General features: G+C 39.3%; 1 protein-coding gene across 2 annotated transcripts in view; it reads left to right on the top strand.

Annotated features, from left to right (window-relative positions):
* The window catches only part of LOC126198842 (sterol regulatory element-binding protein 1), a 93,153-nt gene that overhangs the window by 39,765 nt on the left and 28,908 nt on the right, over nucleotides 1-24,480 (top strand). For both annotated transcript variants that reach the window (XM_049935424.1, XM_049935425.1), the window contains exons 10-14: nucleotides 1,430-1,678; nucleotides 2,498-2,907; nucleotides 4,795-5,126; nucleotides 8,350-8,526; nucleotides 18,463-18,598. In XM_049935424.1, coding sequence (XP_049791381.1) covers nucleotides 1,430-1,678; nucleotides 2,498-2,907; nucleotides 4,795-5,126; nucleotides 8,350-8,526; nucleotides 18,463-18,598 — 1,304 coding nt within the window. The remainder of the gene's footprint in view (nucleotides 1-1,429; nucleotides 1,679-2,497; nucleotides 2,908-4,794; nucleotides 5,127-8,349; nucleotides 8,527-18,462; nucleotides 18,599-24,480) is intronic.

The raw sequence follows: 24,480 nt of genomic DNA, 5'->3' as shown, positions 1-24,480 counted from the left end.
TCTGTGACTCCTGAATAGCTGGCCATGCTAGTGGATTTCCATAACAGGCCAAAAGCGCAGGCCATTTCTGCGTCTATCTCTAACGGATTGGGCCTGCTGATCTGAAGCCCATCGTTTCCCACTAACGTGCAGATCCTGCCCATCAGATCTAGTCTCACCGACCTGGCTGCAGGCCGGCACTGTTTTTGTGTGGCATAATGCACCATGGACCTAGGACTGCAGTGCTCCTCAGCAGGTCAGAGGCCATGGGCGATGGATTTCAGAAATTGCAACTGTCTCACCGCAAGTATGTTGTAAGGTGTTGCGTTATATATATGTTTTATCTGTTATAGTACATTTTGGCACTTTAAAAGTAGTTTATATATTACAAAATATGGACGATAGGAAGGAGAAAATTCTGGCAGTCACTGGCAGTTTGTAAGCTATGTACTTAAACATTTCTGAAAGAAAAATCAGATAATATCTGTAAAGTAATAGACGTTGCACATTGGGTGATAACTGACAATAAGGAACATAGAACAACTAACATTTTATTGGTGGTCACCTATATTGTTGTGTAAAACAACTCTTCACTGGCTTATACACTTCTTTCAGGAGGCCTTTTTTTCTGATGTTTTTTCTGAAATCAGTAACATATTTTAAATCTGTCTTGTGACTCCAAAGAAATGCGTATTTTTGCCAACAAATTTGTTTCATTTTATTGAAATAAAATAATATCAGTGATCTTAATGAAACATATACACCATTTGGCTTGCTTTCTCCATCTAAAAACAGTTCATTACAAAAGATGTTGCTGTTAGTACTAAAGATTTTTGCTCACATTAGGAAATGCTGTCTGCTTGCAAGTTTTATTTAGATATTTTCTCATTTGGCACTATTGTTTTTCTGTACCATAGCTGCAAGAATGGATTCTCAGCTTATGTCTGTGCTTACCCTTGAGATCTCAAAACTTGTCTGGGAAAAATGCTAAAACTTGTCTGGAAATCAGGAAATATCAGGGAATTTCACTTGGGGATACTTGTGGCAACCCTGATTCCCAATCACTGTTAATGATAACATGACCAAACAACAGTAGAAGTCTGTCACCATATAGTATTTTACTTCCATTGCAAAATGTATTCTCCATCTGCAGAAGAAGATATTTGTTTGATTTCACATGTAATTCAATTTAATAAGAATTGCAATTGTGGGACAAGTGATTTACAAAAATTAAATCAGATTACTGTGATCTGATACTGTATGTTAAGTTAGTAGCCAAGTTTCAAATGATTTGCACTTGAGATGCTTCTGATAGTTTATATTTCGAACTACCCCTCTGTTATGAAATTATGAAACTTCTTTTCTTTATTTTATATTTATTGTGGAACTGCATGTACATTTTACTTGCATGATATATTTGTTATGTTGACATTTTCATTTTTTATACTAGCTCAACACGACGGGAGGCCATTAATTCTGCTCGTGACCTGTCACAAGTGTATCATCGACTGAACCAGTTACATCTTGTGGGAGGATCTGCAGATGGTCATTGGACAGGCATTATGTTGGCACTGAGTGCTGTCAATATGTCTGAAGCAGCTGCCCATCTGTTAACTGTGGAGCAAATGGCAGATGTATATGTTGCAGCTGCACTTCGTATAAAAGAATCATGTCCCTCTTTCATGCAGATACTGAACAGGTGAGATACATCCTTGTTAGTGGTTAAAAGTTACAAAAAAAGTTCGTTTATTGTTGATGACTGTAACAGAGTAAGGAGAAAGTGGCGTGGTATGTATCACAAGTGAAGTATGTGCATTTTCAAATATTTAAAGCATATAAAGATCCTCTCTTGGATCTTCTATTTTGGTAGTTTAATGTAAGACACTAGACTTGTATTTCGCCATGTTCATATTTTGATTTGTCAGCCCTGTTTTAAGTTTTCTGTCATTTCCTTAAATAACATGGAGAATGTTTGACAGTATGGTTCCTCCAACAAAAGCATGACATATCCTCAACCCTACTTTTCTACTGTTAATCACTAAGCAAGGTGGCCTGGTGGTAAGCGTACTGGGGTCTCATTTGAAAGGAGCATAGTTTAAACTTCCGTATTGCCATCTTAATTTAGGTTTTTACGATTTCTGTAAGTTGATTAAAGCAAATGCCCAGATGGATCCTTGGAAAATTACACAACATATTTTCTTCCCACTCCTTGCCTATTGGACATTGTACTCTGTCTCAGTGATGTCATTGTCGATAGACACTTAAACCCCTGTTATCTTCTCCTCCTACCCTTTTTCCATTTTTAACTCTTGCAAGTTCTCTGTTACTAATGATTTCATTCATTACATGTTTTTGTGTACTTGCTTTTGTTATATGTGGAAACAGTGATATTGTAAGTCAGCATTGTTAAGACATTTAAAACAAAAAATTAGTGAATCTCATGTGTGACAGTCTAATTTTTTGAACCATAAGTTTCTATATTTAACTAGCTAATAGGCACATCTGGTCTTCCATATAGGTATTATCTTGGTTTGGCACGTAATGTATGCCGTAGCCAAGTTCCTGCAAGACTTCAGTGGTTGTTTACGTCATATGGACATCGCTTTGTTGTATCTGGTCGATGGATCTATGGACCCGCTGCTGCAGCACCATCACCTTTTAGCCAGCTGGGCTCGCGTGCTGATCCAGTAGCATGTGTGGCACGTGCTTACCGTGATCACCTTCTTCTGTGTGCGTTACAAACTTTGGCTGCACCAGGTGCAGGAAACACTCCATTAATTGGAACTACATCTCAGATGTCAGAGATTTCAGAACCATATCGGCGTACCCAGACAGCAGATGTTCTCACTTACGTCCAGCTACTTATGGAAAATGCTGTTGCTGCTACTGCTTCCAAGCATCAGCACGCATCTGCATTTCATGTCACAAGTAAGTAATAAATACTATTCTGTGATTTTTCAGTTCCTAAAAAAATATGATTTATACGTACTGTGTTGCAAATGTAGTGACAAGAATCAATTATCTTTTGAATTTTAGACTGCAGTAACTATTTGAATGTAATGTGTAATATTTTCATTAAAAACAATTTTAGCTTGAAAATTTTGGAACATTAAGTGTTCTTCTACCAATCAGTCTCTTCTTCAGCAGATAATTTGTGTTGGTATTTGCAACAGTGAACTGATGGTTCAGTCATACAGTTGTAAGTACCTGCTTTCTTGGGAACTGGATTTATTACATTCTTCTTGTGGTCTGGGAGTATTTTACCCATTTATAGCTTGCATATAATGTGGATTGTTCTCCGAAGGGTATTCATAATTAGGAAGAAATGTCATTTACCATAGGTGCCTTGTTATGCCCTAGATCTTTTAGTGCTTTGGCAAATTCTTTTTGCTGTATCGCATCCACCATCTCACATTCATCCACTTGTATTTCCCTTGTATGGTCATCTAGTTTCTTTCCCTCGTATAGCCCCTGTGTTCCTTCTACATTCCAGTCTTCTCTTCTTCACTTAATACTTGCCTGCCCTCAGAGCTCATGATGATATTCATCCAGCATGTTCACTTTTCTCCAAAAATTTCTTTTTAAATCTGCGACGTGCTACTCAAGATACCTTTTAACCACGCATTCCAGAATTTTATGACGCAATTTGACAGTGATATTTGTCTGTAGAAATATTTCCATGTTGCTTCTTTCTTTTTTCTTTAAAATTGGGATATCGGTTTTGGTTTTAGTTCCAGATTCTTAATTTTGTCCTTCCACATGTTGTTTAACATTTTTAACAGCCTGTGTTTGCCTCTTGAGGACTAGAAATTAATTGTTGGTAGTAGATGTATCTTGAGTTACTGTAAAAAATTGCGCAGTTTTGTGATGATAATCTTTGACTTGGTTGGTTTCAGTCACCTTTTCTGCTGTTTGCGAGGTTAACCTAGATGGTATACTTCATAACTAGATGGTTTGGCAGTGTTGAGGACTGCAATATCTTCAAATTCGTTGCCATAATTTCACAACTGGGTTGTGCTGATTTAAGTTGTTAAGCTATCCAGCCCCTTGCCTCTTTTATTTAAGCTTTATTTTCAGTTGTGCTGGGCATCCTTAAGCTGAATGAAATTTTGCTTCATGCTGCATTTTTATATGCTCTTAGTACTTCTCTGCTTTCTGAAATTGCTGCTGGACATTCATTATCCTACCAATCTTCCTCGTATTTCACCTGACATGTGTTATGCTTGGTTGTAGCCTTATCAGTAATCTTTACCAGCGCTCTACTGTTACAAGGCCATATCAGTCGGTCATAAAAACTTCCACCTCTGTAACAACTGAAAGTGTTGCTGACCCTTTTAAGAAGCCATATGTTAGTCTGACCTTCTCACAGATGCATCTCTAATATGTTTTCACCTATGGCTTGTCTTACCTGATTTGTTTAGGCACAAAAGAGACACACACACACACACACACACACACACACACACACACACACACACACACCACCTCTGTCCCTGATTCGTGACATCTAGGACATTCCATAAGTTACATATGCTCCCTATGAAATGTTAAATTATGACCACTTCAAGAAGTTAAGCTATGCCTATCTGGATATGAATTTATTTAATTTGGGAGTTCCAAGCTAGGGCCAGCTCCAGAGATACCTGCCTTGTAAGCGCTCTGTGTGCTCTGGTACACTTGGAGTACGTATCCCACAGTAGCTGTATAATACTAGCATAGGATTAAATGTCTCTGGCTCTCTTACAGCTGAGTTCAGGTTATTTATTCTATATTGTGTATGATAAATGTAGCAGTTTTTTTTGTTTTTGTTTGCAGGTAGTGAAGATGAAGTTGCTCACTGGTGGTCAGGTGTTATTGGTGTAGTTGCTTATTGGATGTTGGGTGAGGAAACTCAGGCAGAAAGGCTCTACGCCCGCGTTGAGGCAATGCCCGAGATTCTGGAAAGCTTAGCTGACCCTTTGCCACGAGCTATGTTAGCCGCTTTCCGTGCTCGACGTGCTGCATTAGTACACTGCAGTAGCAGGAGTCCGGGAAGACGGGCACGCTCTTCAGCCCAACATGCATTGGCCCTGTGCAACACTGCAGGCAGTCTTCTTGATGAGAGTTTGACTTATGCAAGCTGCAGACCATCTGACAACACAGTTCTGGTGTGTAGTTGTAATTGTAGTAAAACTATGATCTTTTATCTTGCACAATATCATGCTGAATTATTGTGGCTAGTGTTGTATAAAAGCAGTTGTTAAACATAGCGATTTGTATTTTAAAGCTCATCTTCAGAAAACTGCAACTCTTTAGGAAATGCTTCTAGTATTTCAGTAATAACATTGCTCGACAAAATGTCTCTCAGTTTATTTAGTGATTTACATGCATTATAATGCCGGTTTTCTCCATCATCATTATGATGCATGCAAAAATCAACACAAGAAAGTCAAGCAAGGTAGTGTAGTGGATAAGATACCCATCCTGATTTAAGGTTTTCCAGTGTTTCCTAAATTACCCGAGGCAACTGTTTCCTTGCTCCACCCTTCTCTGAGATAAAAATATCTTGAAAGATATTAATATTGGAAAGACACTTTGCTGATGTTGGAAAGACAATATGCTCCAACCTCCCTTTTTTTCGTGTCCTACAAGAAAATGAAACTGACAGCTACTGCTAAGGCTACATCAGAGCCTCAAACCTACCACATAAATGATTGGTTTCGAGTATTTGATGCAAAAGTGCCATTGCCTTTGCAAAGCTTCTCATCAACACTTATATTCCAATCAGCCTCTACATCATGTAAATATGTCCATTATCAAACATTGACAAATAATTTTGTCAGTGGAGAAAAGAACAGCAACTGATTGTGAAATCTGTTATTTAATAACAGCAGATCTAGATTTCAACTATTACATAGTCATCTTCATTGCATATAACAACAGGTGACATTAGTCCCAGAGTGTCACGTCATAAACAATATTGGTGGTGTAGCTCTTACAGGAGTTGATCTTAGACTCCGATAAACTCTACACCACTATTCTTGTTTACTGAGTGACACTCAGCCCTAATGTTACCTGTTGTTATATGCACTGAAGATGTCTGTGTAATAGTTGAAATCTAGATCTGCATTAATAAAACATTTCGATCAATTGCTGTTCTTTTTTCCATTGTTTACATTCAACAATTGCTGCACACTATGAGATCACATGGATTCAAATGTGAGTAAAATGATTGTGTTTCCGATTCCATTAAATGCTCACTACCTACTGTCTCGTTAGTCCACTCACTAGGTGTTATAGATTTGTGCAATCATTTTGTATAGTTTGAGTTTATGTATCAGATTCTCCACACACACACACACACACACACACACACACACACACACACACACACACCGGGAGGGGGGTTCACATGAATGCGCCAGACATCATTCATTTTCAGGTGAGTGGTTGACTTTTCTCATTTCTTGTTTGTTACTTCTGCGCTAGAATTTCCATTGTCTTAACATTTTGTTTCAGTTTGACAGGCTGTCTAAGAGAACTGGCTTTGAAGAAATTGGGTGGTTTTAAGCTTTGTTATGCTGTCTTTGCTATATTATGATCATTTTGACTTCTCTCATGGCAGTTAAAAATTTTAATGTTGATTTTCAGTTACTTGATGGAACAAAAAAAAAAAATCTCAAAATTGAAGCTGTGTCTGCAATTGATACTTGCTTTATTTGTGTGTGTTTTTATGATGTGTTATGAATTTAGTTGTCAGCAGGTTGTTTCGTTTGATTCATGATCCCTGGTGTGCATTGTAGTTGCATTGCATGTGACATATAAAAGATGCAGTACTTCTACAATGCAACCCCAGTGTTCAGAAGCATCAGCAAAGTACAGTAATAGGGTTATACTGTGAAATTTTATCGTGTTAGCTCTGCCAACAAAACTGTTTTTATCTGTGTTTCATTGCATTTAAATTGTATTTTCCGATAACAAATTCAACACCATATGCCATACATTAGTAGTTGAGAAAAGAAAAAAAGGGTATTTATTAATCCCAAAAGGGGAGATCGCACCTACTCATCTTCACCAATTTCGTTCCCATTTATGGTGTATGCAAGGCTTGGCCAAAAATGGAAGTAAGAGAAACAGGAGCTCCAGATGGCCAATTGGTTAGGAAAAAATAGCATTTTAGGCTTGGGTCAGTTGAGGCACAAGCCATTTATGTCAGCGTAATTTTCAGGCACCAGTGGGCGGGGCGCAATGAAAGAAGCACAGAACGGCAATCCAGCAGTCATGGGGGCCGAGTCCCTAATGGAATTTTTGTTGTTGTTGTTAATTACACTGCTAATAAATAGAAATAACATTCAGTATATTGTAATTATTAATATTTTCGTAAAAGCCATGAAAAGGAGAGGCAAAGGAAAATTTGGGATTGCAAGAAACTTCCAGGGAGGGACTGTAGTGTGTACAGGACAACTTCATACATAAAATTAGATACTTTTATTATTTTACAGGTTGTGATTTACATGTGCTGGGGTATTTTCATCGAAAGAACGGGAAGTAGTAATTTTCTCAGCTTCTTGAACACGTTTATAAACACCACATTTTTTACAATGGCATGGTTGTTTTAAAGTTTGTATATAAAAACAATATTCTCGCTGTGTTCTGATAATATTCTAAAAAAATCCATGTTGCTCAGTCAAAAGCTAGCAACTGAATGAGCTCCGTAGCCATTGCTAGTGGTTTGCCCAGTGGCCTGTGGGCCGATTTTATCCATTGTGGGAACCAATTATTCGGTGCAGCTCCTTAGGCTGCTTGAAGGTCAAACTGAAATTAATGAAATACAATGTGCATCAATTAAAATCCCTTCTTGGAAAGTTGTTTGCAGAGTCCTCATGGAAGCTGTGAAGTACAGTAGTTCCTTGGAATTTATTTCAAATCTCAAATTTTCCTTTGCATTTCCTTTTCATGCCTTTCTTGAAAATAGTAATAAATACAATATATTAAGCATTATTTTGGTTTATTTTCAGTGTAAGTAATGTAAAAATTGAGAATAAAAAAGTTTCAAAGTAGAGAACTGATCCCACAACCCTCAGATTACCATTTAGTACTCTTTCCGCTGTGCCAACTGCTGCCTGGAAATAGCACTAACATAAATGGCACATACCTGTCCGGCTGGCACTAAAAGTGCTATTTTTTATAAATGCCATGCCATCTGTAGCTCCCACTTGTCACTTTCATTTCTGCGTAAGCCCTGTATGTACCATAAATTTGGATGGAGTTAGTGATGACAAATAGGTATGGTACCCTTGTCAGATGAGTATTGTGCTTGGAAAATGTTAAAATATTTGCTGTTATTGCATGTAAATATCTGTGTACTCATCAGCTTACTTCCTTCTCCAGCTTGCTCAGTTACTCATATGTGACTGTCTTCTTGAGACGAGAACATCTTTGTGGGAAGATGAAATGGGCGATGTGGATGTGAACTCAACAAACATCACAGTTCCAGTCTCCAATGCAGTTCTTACAGGATTTCAGAGGGATCTGTCATCTTTGAGACGTCTTGCACAACTTGTACCTGTAAGAAAATAACTTCTTTACTACTATTATTTAATGTTTATGTTTTCTGATTTGTTATTTTCCAGTGATTGGTCTTTTCATTCTCTGTGTCTTATTTTCATTTTAACTTTCAGTTAGCATATCTAAATTCAGTTTTGTACAGTTTCTGGAAATACAGTATATGAACAAATGAACTAAAGAAAAAATCTAAACAGCTAAATAATGTAGGAAAAGACAGATTGCTACTTATCGTAAGGAACACACCTTAAGTGGCAGTCATGCACAGTTAAGAGACACTTACATCAGGCTTTCGGTCACAGCCTTCATCAACAAGAGAGAAACACACACTATTTGTACACACAAGCACGTGCACCTCATGCGCACTTGACTGCCAACTCCAGCATCTCAGGGCAGAATGCTGAAGTTGGCAGTCATGTGTGCATGAGGTGTGCTTGCTTGTGTGTATGAATGATGTGGGTTTCTCTCTTGCTGATGAGGGTTGCAGCCAAAAGCTCTATGCCTGTCTACGACTTAATGTGCCTTCTTTTGGGAAGTAAAACTCTCTTTTCCTATAGTTGATATTCCTACCTGGAGCTCCCATCATTTGATTTAAACAGCTAAATATTTTAAGAGTTTCAATTTTTAGAAACTGAAGGAATACCTCTCACGGTGTCAAGAGCATCTGTTATGAAAAAAATCCATTGTAATAATGTACCCTTCTCCATCTTTCATGTTTCCTCAGACATAATTAAGAAGATAAATTACAACAGAATATCACATCTACATCTGTATTTTGCAAGCCACTTGATGGTGTGTAGAGGAGGGTAATTTGTGCACCACTGTCACGGCCCTCCTTTCCTGTTCCAGGCATGAATAGTGTTTGGGAAGAATGATTGTTGGTAACCCAGTGTGTGAGCTTGAATCTCTATGATTTTATGTTCATGATCGATTTGCGAGAAATACTTAGGAGAAAGTAATATATTGGTTGACTCATCTGCTCCTGAATTCTAACAGTAAACCACTTCATGATGCACAATGCTGGTCATGTAGCATCTGCCACTTGAGTTTGTTACTCAGCTCTATCAATCCTATTTGGTGTGGCTCCCAGACTAATGAGCAATATGCACTTCCTGAGAACTCTTCCAATGAATCTGTGGGGCATCTACCATACCTTTGATTACTTTTATGTCGTCGTACACCTCAAATCCCATCATACACACACCCAGGTATTTAATGGCTGACTACTTCCATTGTTTGTTCTGCAATCGTGTAGTTACACAATAATTCATCTTTCTGCCTATTTATATACAATACATTACATTTGTACACTGAAGAGCCAAAGAAACTGGTACAACTGCCTAATATCATGTAGGGCCCCCACGAGCACACAGAAGTGCCGCAACATGACATGGCATGGACACAATTAATGTTTGAAGTAGTACTAGAGGGAATTGATACCATGAAGCCTACAGGACTGTCCATAAATCTGTAAGAGTATGAGGGGATAGAGATCTCTTCTGAACAGTACGTTGCAAGCAAGACATCCCAGGTATGCTCAATAATGTTCATATCTGGGGAGTTTGGTTGCGAGCGGAAGTGTTTAAACCCAGAAGATTGTTCCTGAAGCCACTCTGTAACAATTCTGGGCGTGTGGCATGTCGCATTGTCCTGCTGAAATTGTCAAGTCGACAGAATGCGCATTGGACATGAATGGATGCAGGTGATCAGACAGGATGCTTACGTACGTGTCACCTGTCAAAGTTGTATCTAGATATATCGGGGGTCCCATATCACTCCCAACTGCACTCGCCTCACACCATTACAGAGCCTCGACCAGCTTGAACAGTCCTCTGCTGACATGCAGGATCCATGGATTCATGAGGTTGTCTCTATACCCGTTCTTGTCCATCCACTCGATCCAATTTGAAATGAGACTCATCCGACCATGCAACATGTTTCCAGTCATCAACAGTCCAATGTCAGTGTTGGCAGGCCCAGGCGAAGCATAAAGCTTTGTGTCATGCAGTCATCAAGGGTACCCAAGTGGGTCGCCGGCTCTGAAAGCCCGTATCGATGATGTTTCGTTGAATGGTTTTCGCGCTTATTGATGGCCCAGCTTTGAAATCAGCAGCAATATGCAAAAGGGTTGCAATTCTGTCTCGTTGAATGATTCTCTTCAGTCGTCGTTGGCCCCGTCTTGCTGTATCTTTTTCCGGCTGCGGCAACATAGTAGATTTGATGTTTTACTGGATTTCTGATATTCACAGTACACTCATGAAATGGTTGTATGGGAAAATCCCCAGTTTTCCAGTTCTTTATTAGAGTCCAACTGATATGATCAGAAGCCCAAGAGAGGCGCTTCAGACAATATCAAGTTGTTAGCAAAGGCACTCACATCAGTTGTCAACTGCCATAGCCTGTTTATGCCATGTTTTTCCACACTGTCCTAATCTATAAGTTTGTCGTATGTTCCACATTGATTTCTGTTGTTCTTTCACACAGTGTGCTTGTCTGTTAGCACTGACAGCTCTATGCAGGCACTAATGCTCTGTCGTTAAGTGAAGGTTGTTGGTCACTGCATTGTCCGTGGTAAGAGGTATTGCGTGAAATTTGGTATTCTCGGCACATTATTGACACTTTGGATCTTTGAATATTGAATTCTGTAACCATTTCCAAAACGGAATGTCCCATGTGTCTAGCTCCAATTACTATTCCGTGTTCAAACGTCAGAAACCTTTTTACTTGGATCACATGAGTACAAATGACAGCTTAGCCAATGCACTACCATTTTATACCTTGTATATGTGATACTACTGCAGTCTGTATATATGCATATCACTATCCCCTGACGTTTGTCACTTCAGTGTGTATTGTGAATGGTGATGGTCCTTTGGCAGTTTCCCGGAAGATACTTTTATGTCTGAAGACTTCTTCCTATTAAGAAAATGTTCTTGACTGTTGGTGACTGGAAAAATTTGCATTTTACGATAAATGCAAAATAGTTGCTAAATCTGCCTCAAAATGCAAAACGCGAAATTACTTAATAGATGCTATTTTTTAGCGAATTGTATCCAGATGAACTATTTTATCAGAGATAGTTTGAAATAAATGTTATTTTCTGCTCATAAATATCGAAAAAGTAACACTTTTTGAGTTACTGTTACTGTACATCATCTAGCAAAGCCAAATCTGGAAAGATTGTGTGCAAGAAACTGTTCACAAAATAAAAAGTGGACAAACGCAATGACATATCAGTGCATTCTGTGTTGCCATGCCAATTGCAGGTGGTTGAATGGTCTATTTAAAGATGCATTCTGCATAATGCAATGTAGTGTTCAGCTGTGGGACCCAGCATTTTCTAACAGAGAAATGTGTATGTTTGTTAACTAAAGCTCAGAAGATGGTATAATGCGAACACTTTTAACATGGCTAATTAGGTGGCAGATATTTTGAACTGTGGTTGTGTCAAATACCGCTAGAGGTTGGGCCTGAACTATGTTAACAACATTCTGCTAACCTCAACAAGTAGTTGCATGGTAGCCATCCCCACATTCTTTGTGTTGTGTGTTTCTCATCATTTTAATTTCTTATTTTGAAATAATTGAAGCAACTAATCTTGGTCCATCAAGGATTTTGATTATGACCCTTACAACACCAGAAGAGATTGGCAATATCTATGACAATGTGTCAGTTCTGGTGTAGGCTACTGTCCTATGAAAGAAGGGTAGGGCTTGTTTCCCCATACTGCTCCTCATCCCTCTGGAAGTCAAACTTATAGCTTGCGTACACACGTAGCCATCTGCCAATATAGCCTATATTGCCCACACCCTGTGCTACAGCGACTGGAAAACAAAATCTCTAATGTTTTTTGACTGTCGAAATTCTGCTCCTAACATTAAAACAGAGTTACTGCATGTTTGGTTCTACATCTCCGATAATTACCTTGTTAGTTCTATCTGGCGTATTGTCAAGCATGGGTCACACGGCTATGAATGCCTGTGAAAGGTCAAAATTACTAGCCTTCAGATTTTGTAATCATCAAATTGGGCAGTAAAAGACAAATAATGTCTATAAACACCTTAAATTGTAGACACTTTCAGTTTACCAGTGAGAAAATGTTGCTGCTTTTCAATAGAACAACCGTTTTTGAAAGTTTAAATAGTCACCTCCTCCTCCTCCTCCTCCTTTTTTTCCTTCTTTTTTTGTGGTTAATTCCTAAGAACTAGGCTTTGTTGTTCTTCACTCATAGTATGACAACCTTTTAAATTTGTGTAGCTAAACATTTAGAAAAAAAAATTAAAAAAGTGGACATGAACTTCAACAAAAATATACATGAAGTTTGCAAAAAGTAGGTGTAAACTTTGCCAAAAGTACATGCGAATTCTGCCAAAAATGATGTTAAATTTTCTAGTCCCTACTAGTGGCTGCTCTGTTTTGTTCTGATCTGTTAGCTAGGTCTTTTAAATCCAATCACACAACTGGTCCGATACACAGTGCCCTCGTAGGTGACAGTACAGAACTTTAACATTAGCCTTTTGGAAGTAAAGAAACACAGCATCAACCTGGCTGCCAGTATCTACTGCCTTCTGCAACTCGTCCACAAACAAGATGACTTGGTGTCACATGACCGTTGTTTGCTAAATCCGTGCTGATTCCTTTAATGAGATTTTGATCCTACAGAAATGTAATAATAAAACATGTTCCAAAAATTGTATAAAATACTGATATCAGTGATACAGGCCTAAAGTTTAGTGCATCTGTCCAATGCTCCTTCTTGAAAATGGAAATAACCTGCCCCATTTGCCCAGTCACTAGCAATACTTTGTTCTTGCAGCAAACCTACAGTACACAGCTGGTGGAGGAGGAGCAAGTTCTTGTGCATACTCTGTGTAGAATCACAAGTGTGCTCCATCAGATCCAGTGGTTTTTAGTCTGTGAAGTGTTCACTTATTTCAGTATCTGTCATTTGGACATTTTTAGGACAATTTAAAAAAGTATGACCCTCCTAGAAAACAGAAATAGCCTGCCCCTTTTGTATTTTATACAATTTTGGAACATGTTTTATTATTACATTTCTGTAGTATGAAGTATTGAGCATAAATTGACAAAGTTCAAGAATATTGTACAGTACATTTTAAATGAGTGTCTGCTTTTAACATGGCTGGCTGTTAGAAATGTATAGCTGTAGTTTGACCGTGTACTTCCCATACTTATCTTCTGGACACAAACACCAAAGGTGTAATTACTACAGTAAATTCAAACAATGTTAATCTTCTACACCACTAACCAGGAAAAACTTCCCATGCCAGTTGTACAGGGTGACAATGATCGAACCACATAAAATAAAATTGTCATTATTTGTAAATGGTTTGCATTAGGATGTTTAATCTGCATGGTTGGCTGTGGGGCCTGATGGGAATTACTGTGTGCATGCATACACACGTTGTTTTTTTGAGCCATTTTTATTTGGATGGGTTCGTCAATAAGCAAAATTGACACATTTGGAGGACTGAGAATCCGCATTTCGCGATCAAGAAGTCTCTTCACCCTCAGCGGGTGACTGTGTGGTGTGTAGTGTTCAGTCGCGGAATAATCATTGTGATAGTCCTTGTTTTGGCACAGTGAATACCAAATAGTATGTGATGGTTTTGGAAGATGATAACACTGCCATTATCCAAAGTGACCCTGATTTTGACCAAATGTGGTTTATGCAAGATGGAGCTCGACCCCATTGAAGCAGGAGAGTGTTTGATGTCCTGAAGGAGCACTGGCATGGGCCTCGACTGGCCGCCATATTCTCCAGATCTGAACTCATGTAGCTGCTTTTTGTGAGGCTATATTAAAGATAAGATTTATAGCAATAACCCTAAAACCATTACTGAGTTGAAAACAGCCATACAGGTCTTCGGCAGCATCAATGTTCTGACACTCAGCAGGTCATGCAGAATTTCGCTATTCGTCTGCAGCACATCATCGCCAGTGATAGCATGCATATTGAACATGTCATAACCTGAATCCAAATATCTGTAGTGACATTTAAATGTTGAAAAAAGAGTGTGCAGACCATATTTTGTATGTAATTTAAGGTTTTTTTCATAGTGTTCAATAACTGTCACACTGTAAGTTAAAAGTTCAAATATTTCCATGTCCTTCAAATACACTGACCAAAAAATGTACTACACAATAAATGATGATTAATTATCTGTTTAATCAAAGTGTAGCAGTTTATGCGATAACTTTTGACAGTGAATTGTATTGGCATTGCTCTGGATGTAGAAAATTGGGAGTGTAGCTGTACAACCTGAAAAACACATCTCCGGATGTGAGGAAATAATGTTTCCCACTCTTCTAGCTCTTCCTTGTGTTGATCCCTGGCCATCAGATGTGTTTGTAGAGTCTTTCTGTGATTATCGCAATCAGCTTTCAAGAATAAACATGCTATTAAGCCCTGGAGGTGGTCTCACAATGCGTTATGTTGCCGAAGTAGTGAGAACGAAAACTTTCACGATTTCCAGAATCGTGAGAAGGTAGAGGGGAAACTGGCAACAATACATGGAAGCTGAGATCAGTTTCAATAAGATCAGTATCAGCAAGAGACAACCACTTCTATCAATTCAAGGTCTTCACAATTGTCATACTGCAGCTGCTGAAGCACACAATTGACTCCACCAAGTTGGAGGGGTCAGTGTTACCAATCTTCAATCGAGAAGACCTGCTACAGCCCCAGAAAGAGAGCATTACACAGCTCATCTGTGTCTTGCTGGGGAATATAGTGGATGGAAAGTACAAAAATGGGAGCATATGTTGTTCATTGATGAGTCTTGATTTGGCCTGCAATCCCCTAATGGTAGAGAGATGCTCTGGAGAACTGTGGAAAAGTATTTCCCATGCATATTCTCATTCAGGACACCTTTTCATGGTGGTTTTTGGATGTGGACAGGAATCATCCTGACTACTGCAAGGACGAATTTGGTCTCCGTGGACCATAGGAGTCGTACAGCGCATTGATATGTGCAGGAAATTATTGTGGATCATGTTTTTTGCCTTTTGCTTCAGTTATTGGTGATGGCTTTACACCAATGCATCACTGCATGCCTACATGTTCTGAGAATTGCGCAAGAGTTACTGGATGAAGCGGAGACTCGGCTAATTTGAATCCTATTCAACATTTATGGGACTAACTGGAGAGAAGGGTCTATCTGCTCCTTCCAGAGATCGAAGATGGCCTGTGGGAGGTTCCCCTGAAAAAAATGGGAGATGATCCCTCAAGAGGACGTTGAAGCATTAATCGGGAGCATATCCGATAGGTTGAATCCCTTGATAGTGCAAGAGGAGGTATTACACACCTCTAAAAATATGAAGAGAGGTGTGTCAAGTGAAGAGTGAAGTGTTGAAATCCAATATGGACATACATTACCTTCATAAACTTTCCCAAAATTTGCTTGAAGTGTGAATCCATTTGTGTTCTTTCGGTCTCTTGCTTAATTTGTTTGTAATTGTCTTCTATTATTAGCTCTTTTTTATCTATTGTTAAATACCTAGATGAAGCTACACATAATATTTTATCATTAAGTATTAAGTTAGTGTCATAAAAGTGATTAATTTAAAAAAAATTAAAAAAACTTGAATGTTGTGTTTTTTGTGCTGCTTAGTGTGCATTGACAAACTAATAAAGTATCACTCATGATTATTCTTCATCACAAAAGTTTCTCTAACTTCCTTTACAACTTCTCAGTATTATTGTTATATAATTTTTCGGTGTGTCTGCACACCTCCAGGTCAGAGTGATGATCCATGAAATGCTTATTGCTGTGTCACAGCAAGTATTTCCTCTCACTGAGGCACTGTGACTGCTGTCCCGTCCTGTGCTAAAGACAGACATCATCCCTCAATTCAGCTCTCCACATGCAAACTAAAATCAAATTAACACACAATATCTGAATAATTATATTTGACATTTTATGTTGTGATTTTGTTACTATAGAAATTACTTTTGTTGCGAGTATCGTTTGTCAGTAAGATGATGCAGGATTACACCTCGCTTCTGTTTTGATGTAAGTATGGTCAGTGTGTCTGAACATATGCCTCTGATCCATTAACTGATTCAGCATAAGACCAAAAACTTCTTAGGATTTTCTATCAGATTGGTAGATAGAATTTTACTTTTGAAGTCAGTGAAAGTCTCTCACATGTGGCACACCACACAATAATTTTTGCTTTTTTGTTTGTCTTTGAGTCTTTTCCTACATTTAAATCTACAGTGATGCTCACTCTGTCTTCAGAGCAGCTTTCTAACACAACTATCAGACCACACTAGATATCTGCTATTCTTTGCATCTTTTTTCAGCACGTACCTGTGTAAGGCATATTGTTCTTGAATTGAGTCTATTTGTGTTCAACATTTTCAGACACATTTGTTTTCAACATTTTCAGCCCTGGAGATGAATGTTTCATGTTGACTGCTCAGGTTATCTGAAATTTGTTTCTTGTCATACCCGTTGAGCAGAAATATCTTTCTTTACATTCCTATTTACAGCCTTATACAGTAATGCTGTATTGGCCTTAGATCATTGATTTACTATTCTATGGTAACTGAATCAAAAAGTTTGAGCCTCTTGGTTACCAGAACTAAGATACTACTCAAGGTAATTTTTGCATAAGATGTCTGGAACAATGTGACATGATTCACTCCCACTAATATCATCCTAATCACTTTAGTCTCCCAGTTTGTAGCTGATTAGGTGAAAACTATCCCTAATATTGTAATATGACAAGGAAATTTACACTCGGCCTTCTCCAAGCTTCTCCTCAAATGTCACCTTAGCAAGTGAAATGAAAAGAATAATATTAAGTTCAGATTGGGAAAATATTAAAAATGTTTTGCCTCAAGGTTTGGTAAGTGGCCCACTCCCATTCTTGTTCTACATAAATGATCTACCTGGGACATTGGAGGGCTTTTCAAAAACTGTGTTTGCTTATTGATAAAGGGGCCCAAACACAGTCAAGGTAACAGTAGAACAGGTTTACAGCAGGCTCACAGCCAAAAGCATAATACATAATTTTATGAAAGTTCATATTCTAATCTACTCACCAAGCGGTGGCAGGAAAACACACATATAAAAGGTATTACTTACACAAGCCTATGGAGCCAGTGGCTCATGCTCCTGGCAGAAGAGTTGGAGGGGAAGGAAGATTGGTGAAGAAAAAGGATTGGTTAGGTTTAGGAAAAGGGGTAGAGTTTGGAAAAGTTGAAACGACATGTCATATACCAGTTGTTACGTAAACACTCAGGGTGTATACGACCCGGGAGATCCCGGAAAAACCCAGGAATTTTTTAGAATTCTGGGATTTTTTCATTGTTTTAGAATATTCTTTATCACCTCAGACTCCTCCATTCTTGCCACATGACCTGTCCATCTCATCCTTCCTGATCGTATGATTTTTGTTACAGTCGGTGTATATAGTGTACAATTCTGCGTTGTACCCTTTCCTCCATTGTTCTCTCATATGCACAGGGCCAATTATTCTCCTCAAAGCTTTCCTCTCAAATCCGTCGAGCAGCCTTGCATCGGTTTCCGTCAAGGGCCACATTTCCGAAGCATAAGTGAGAGTTGGGAGGCTGAGGAGTCTTGACTGAAATAAATTACTCAAGGAGAAATATACCTTATTTGCTGATATCAGCCTAATCTTAATTTCAGTTGAGATGTCATTAAAGCAAGTGACTGTGGAACCAAGATGCTTGAAGCTATCAACTCTTTCAAATGTGTATCCATTCACACTGAAAATTGACGGCATGTTGGGCTGATATGCTTTTCCACTGCCCATGTATTTGGTTTTATCTTCATTTATCGTTAGACCAAGCACAAATTACTGTGTATTTTGTATTAACTGAGTTGGTGTGTTGTTAACATATTTTACAGTGAATATTGCATTGTTTTATGGTATGATTTCTTTTAGTCTGCATTGGCACGAGTTTTCCTGTATGAAGCGACAGCACGAATGATGGCTGGTGCTGCACCAGGACGCACACAACAACTTCTGGACAGAAGTCTTCGACAGCGACATAGTCGTGGATCAATTATCTGTGGAAAGGGTAAGTTTTTGAGTGTATGTTTTGTTGTACACACAGCTTTCGTCTTGTATTGTAACTTTGAAACCTTCTTTGTCTCTATGTAACTACTGTAGGCTACATCCATTTGAACCTTCATTCTGTTGTCAGATCTTGGTCTCTCTCTCTTAATTTTTACCACCTTCATAAAAATCTCAGTCATCAGTTGCAAATAGATTTTATTATGCTTTTCAAGTTTTGACAAATGAATTTGTCATCTTCAGAAGCTCAGTATTGTTTTTACAGATGTCAATACAACGGAACCTTGCATAGTGAGCATATTTCGTTCCAGAATCTTACTCGTAGTGTGAAACACTCGTTAAATGAAACAATTTATTCCATGTGAATTAATGTAAAATGCATTGCATTATAATGCAATCCATGCAGAAAAAGTACTGAAAGTTTTCTCTTATTCATGCCATTTATTCAAAGAAAACTTTACATGCAATGTTACGTACTTTATTATTCATGGTATATAACTAATTCTTTTTTACTAAAAAGCTGTTTGTAGTCATTTGTTTCTGCAGATGCTTCAACCCTTGCCGAAAATGCGATGCAGCATTATCATCAAATAAATTTGCAGCGCACATAACCACTGCTTTATTGGGATGATGATTTTCAGTGTACGATGCAACCAATTTCCATGCTTTCAGCATTTCTCATGTTACACTGAAGATTGCTGCTTTGCTGTTACGGCCTCCTCCTTCTCATCTGAAGAACTCTCACAACTTACTGCTGTGAAATACGTTGCAACTCGATAAGCTCTTAGGTTGTCATTTCTTGGGCTATGATCTTTCACGAGCTCATCAATATCATTGTTATCCATTTGTAGTGCCATACTCTTGGCCAAAGGCACAATCTTGTTGACTATAGCCTTCGCAGGTACTGACTCAAATGCCTCAGTCACATTCAGCAACACATTTTAGAAAAAGTTTGATCCCAAGCTGCACTAAGAGGGCAGCGAAAAAATGCTAAACCCAGACTGCAGTACATACTAAAGACATTGTTCATATGCCACTGCTGACAATGGAAGATGTTCATATTGTTGAATGTTTCCCCTGCCACATGCCAACAGCTGATGATGTCACACTAAATCATCATTACTCATTATGTGAAACATTGCTCGTTAAGCAAGTCTTTCTTTACAATTTGTTTTGCTCATTATGTGAATTGCATGTTATGGGAGGTACTCGTTAAGTGAGATTCCATTGTATCTTCTCCATAGAAACATATGTCCAGAAGTGTACATATTGAATGTGATTATTTTAAACACCAGTTGACAATTTACAGCAAACATTGTTATCTGTGGGCATTTGATACAGTTTAAGGATGAGGAAGATCACAGTTTAGTATCTCATTGATGACACAGTAATTAGTGATGAAGCTCAGTCTTGAAATAAACAAGAAAAGGGAGCTTTTCAAAGGAAGTATTCTAGCACTTGTCTTAATATATTTACAGACACTATGCAAAATCTAATTCATGAAAACGTAGTCGGAATTTGAACCCCATAATGAATAAATGTAAGTGCAATATCATAACCACTGCACCACATCTCTCTGTGGGCACCATTGAGTTTGGGAGCATGATGTGGATGCTGGTGTCATCAGCTAACATTGATAATTCAGGAATTGCAGGTGGCCCACATCGGTACCAATGACTTGTGTCACTTTGTATCAGAAGAGATTCTCTCTGGTTTCTAGTGGTTATCAGAAGTGGTAAAGGCTGCCAGTCTTGCTTGCAAGACGAAAGCAGGACTCACTATTTGCAGCATAGTTGACAGTGCCAATTGTGGACCTGTGGTACAGAACCAAGTGGATGTTATGAATCAGAGGCTGAGACTGCTCTGCAACCATATAAGTCTTTAGATTCCTCAGCTTACGTCATAGGGGGGTGGGTTTTCGGATTTTGCTAAATAGGTCAGGAGTTCATTATACGCAGGAGGTGGCTACGTGGGTAGCAGGGGCTGTGTGGCATGGACGTGGGCAGATTTTTAGGTTAGAGGGTCTCGGGAAACACAAAACACAGGAAGAACTTAGATCAAGGAATCACCAACAGTTATAAATTTCCATAGCTGTGTTGGGAAAGTACCAAAGCTCCAAATGCTAATAGAACTGATTCTCAAATCGTTATAGGCACTGAAAGCTGGCTAAAGCTGGAGATAAGTTCACCAGAAATTTTAGCAAAGGACCTAATGGTGTTCAGAAAGGATAGGCTAAAAACAGTTTGTGGTGGTGTATTTGTTGCTGTTAGAAGTGGTTTATCTTGTAGTGCAATTGAAGTAAATAGTTCATATGAGTTAGTATGGGTAGAGGTCATTCTTGGCAAGTGGAATAAAATAACAATTAGATCCTTATACTGACCTCCCAAATCAAATGATAAAATTGTTGTAATGTTCAAAGAAAACTTGATTCTAAATTCAGACATGTACCTGACTCATACAATTATAGTTGGTGGCAACTTCAATTTACCCACAATATGTTGGCAAAAATACATGTTTAAATCCAAAGGTAAGCATAAAACATCATCCGAAATCGTGCTAAATGCATTCTCTGAAAATTATTTCGAGCAGTTAGTTCATGAGCCCAATTAAATAGTAAATGGTTGTGAACTCGCACTGAATCTCTCAGCATAATCCTGAACTAATAACAAGCAAGGAAATGGATACAGGGATTAGTGAACACACGGCTGTTATTGCGAGACTGATTACCGTAACTCCAAATCCTTCAAAAATAAAAGAAAAATATACATGTTCAAAAAAGCAGATAAAAATTTGCTTGATACTTTCCTGAGAGACAATCTCCATTCCTTCCAGATTAACAATGCAAGTGTAGACCAAATGTGGCCTGAATTCAAAGAAATAGTATTGATAACTATTCAGAGCTTTATACCTTGTAAATTGACGAACAATGGAGCTGATCCCCCTTGGTATGCAGAACAGTGCTGCAAAAAAATGAAAAAAACATGCCAAATTTAAATGAATGCAAGATCCCCAAGACCGACGATCTTATACAGAAGCTCAAAATTTATTGCAGACTTAAATGTCAGATGCTTATAATAGTTTCCACGACAAAACTTTCTTGAAACCTGGCAGAAACGCCAAAGAGATTCCGGTAATATGTATAAAGTATGCTAGCAGCAATACATAACCAGTGCCTTCTCTGCTTGATAGAAATGGAAATAATATCAATTACATTCTGCTAAAACAGGTTACTAATCACAGCCTTCTGAAATTCTTTGACTGATGAAGATGAAGTAGATATTCCAGAATTCGAATGCTGACAATGTGAGTAGATATGCCCAGAGTAGTGAAGCAACTTAAATCACTTAATAAAAGCAAGTCTTACAGCCAAACTGTATACCAATTAGGTTCCTTTCAGAGTATGTTAATGCAGTAGCTCCATACTTAACAATTAAATACAATCGCTCACTCGATAAAAGATCTGTACTCAAAGACTTAACAGTTGCACAGGTCACACCAATATTAAAGAAAGGCAACAGGAGTAATCCACTAAATTACAGGCCCATATCATTAATGTCAACATGGAGCAAGATTTTTTAACACGGATTGTGTTTGAACATTATGAATTACCTCGAAGAGAATTGTCTATTGACACACAGTCAACACAGATTTAGAAAATTTTGTTCTTGTGAAACATAACTAGCTGTTTACTCATGCAAATTGTTGAGTGCAATTGGCAAGGGATTTCAAATTGATTCCACATTTCTAGATTTCCAGAAGGCTTTTGATACTGTACCTCACAAGCAGCTTGTAATCACGTTGCGTGCTTATGGGAATATCATCTCAGGTATGCTACTGGATTTGTGATTTGCTGTCAGAGAGGTCACAGTTTGTAGTAACAGACAGCAAGTAATAGAGTAAAACAGAAGTGATTTCTGGCATTCCCCAAGGCCCTCTGCTGTTTGTTATCTGTATAAATGATTTAGGAGACAATCTGAGCAGCAATCTTAGGTTGCTTGCAGACGATGCTGTCATTTATCATCTAGAAAAGTCATGAGAAGATCAAAACAAATTGCAAAAGGATGTAGATAAGATATCTGTATGGTGTGAAAATTGGCAATTGACCCTAAATAATGGAAACACCTAGAAGATGCAACAGATCTATTAGAGATACTGCCTACACTATGATTGTTCGTCCTGTTTTGGAGTACTGCTGTGCAGTGTAGGATTCTTATCAGATAGGATTTAGTACGTTGAGCAAGTTCAAAGCAGAGCAGGATATTTTGTATTGTTGAGAAATAGGGGAGAGTGTGTCACGGACATGATATAGTATTTTGGGTGGACATAATTAAAACAAAGGTGTTTCTCGTTGCGGCGGGATCTTCTCACGAAATTTCAATTACAAACTTTCTCCTCCGAATGCGAAAATATTTTGTTGACCCCAATCTACATAAGGAGAAATGATCATCACAATGAAAAAAGGAAAATCAGAGCTCGCTCGGAAAGATATAGTAGTCTTGTTTTTTCCGTATGCTGTAATGAAGAAAGAGGTTTTAGGTAGGGTGGCAGGTGATCGGCGTGAAATGAAGTGCTCCATCGCAGTGAGGCCCTGGACGTGTGGGATATTTGTGTATAGGGAAGTGGCACTGTCACAAATTGTTTATCCTCCCTGCGGGTCCGGGGTAAGAATAGGCCCGAGGTATTCCTGCCTGTCGTAAGAGGTGACTAAAAGGAGTTTCAACCGTTTCGGCATTCCATGTGATGGTCCCCCTTGGGGTTTGACCTCCTTTTTTCAAAATTCTACAGAAGTACGAGCCTTTTGGGGAAGGACGCCTTACGTGGTGTATCACTGGTCCTCAGTGCACTAAGACCTTGGCACACAGCATTGCAACGGCGTTGTAACCACACCCACTATTCCTCAATTTGGGCCTAAACACCTGATGGGTTGCACAAGTTACGCCCATAGTGCGTCCCCATCTGCATCTACGATCATGATGGACTTTCCATGGCACCCGAAATCCAGCACGGTAGCCAGCCCGTTGTGGTGGGGTCGTCATGTACTCTCTAGGTTGTAGCCCCCTGACAACACAGGGATCGTACTGCCGATACCTGAGCTGCACCCTCCCCACGTCGGCCAAGGAGTAGATGCCCATCTTCTTGGGGCATTGGGACTCCCGGCAACGGTCATCCTGCCAGGTGGCCCTTGCTAAGGCTGGGTGGCGCCCGTGGGGATAGCCCCTTGTCGGAGTGGGTGGTATCGGGACGGACGTTTAACAGATGAAACGTCAACATGTATCAGGTCGCTCTGCGGCAGAGTCTTTTAAAAAGAAAGGTACTGTCTCTGGTTCTGGTTCTCCTGCCCTTTCCCCCTTGGCCACTCCCTGGGAGGAAGGACAGGCCCGCCGGCTTGGGGCGAAGTACTTCTCCCGCTATTTAGTCTGTTCTCGGACCGATGGGGGGATGTTCGCCACCTCCAAGCCCATGTTCTTTGTCCGGCACATCGAGGACATCTTCGAGGAAATCGAGGCTCTCAGTAAAATGCGTTCGGGGTCCGTTCTTATAAAGACCGCCTCCGCCACACAGTCGGCGGCGCTCCAGGCGTGCGACCGACTAGGAGACATCCCAGTGTCCATTGTCCCGCATCTGGCACTGGATAGGACACAGGGGGTTATTTTTCATCGGGACCTCCTGCTGCAATCTGATGAGGAGCTCAGAGCCAACCTGGAGTGCCGAGGTGTGCATTTTGTCCGGCGAGTTCAGCGCGGCCCCAAAGACCGTCGCATCGACACCAGAGCCATTATCCTCGCCTTCGAGGGGGACATTCTCCCGGAGAAGGTAAAGGTGATGTGCTACCGGTGCGACGTGCGACCTTACGTCCCGCCTCCTATGCGCTGCTTTCGGTGTTTG

Source organism: Schistocerca nitens, chromosome 8 (genome assembly GCF_023898315.1).
Source record: "Schistocerca nitens isolate TAMUIC-IGC-003100 chromosome 8, iqSchNite1.1, whole genome shotgun sequence".
Taxonomy (NCBI): domain Eukaryota; kingdom Metazoa; phylum Arthropoda; class Insecta; order Orthoptera; family Acrididae; genus Schistocerca; species Schistocerca nitens.
Note: the sequence above shows the minus strand (reverse complement) of the source record. Positions and strands in the feature narration are given on the sequence as shown.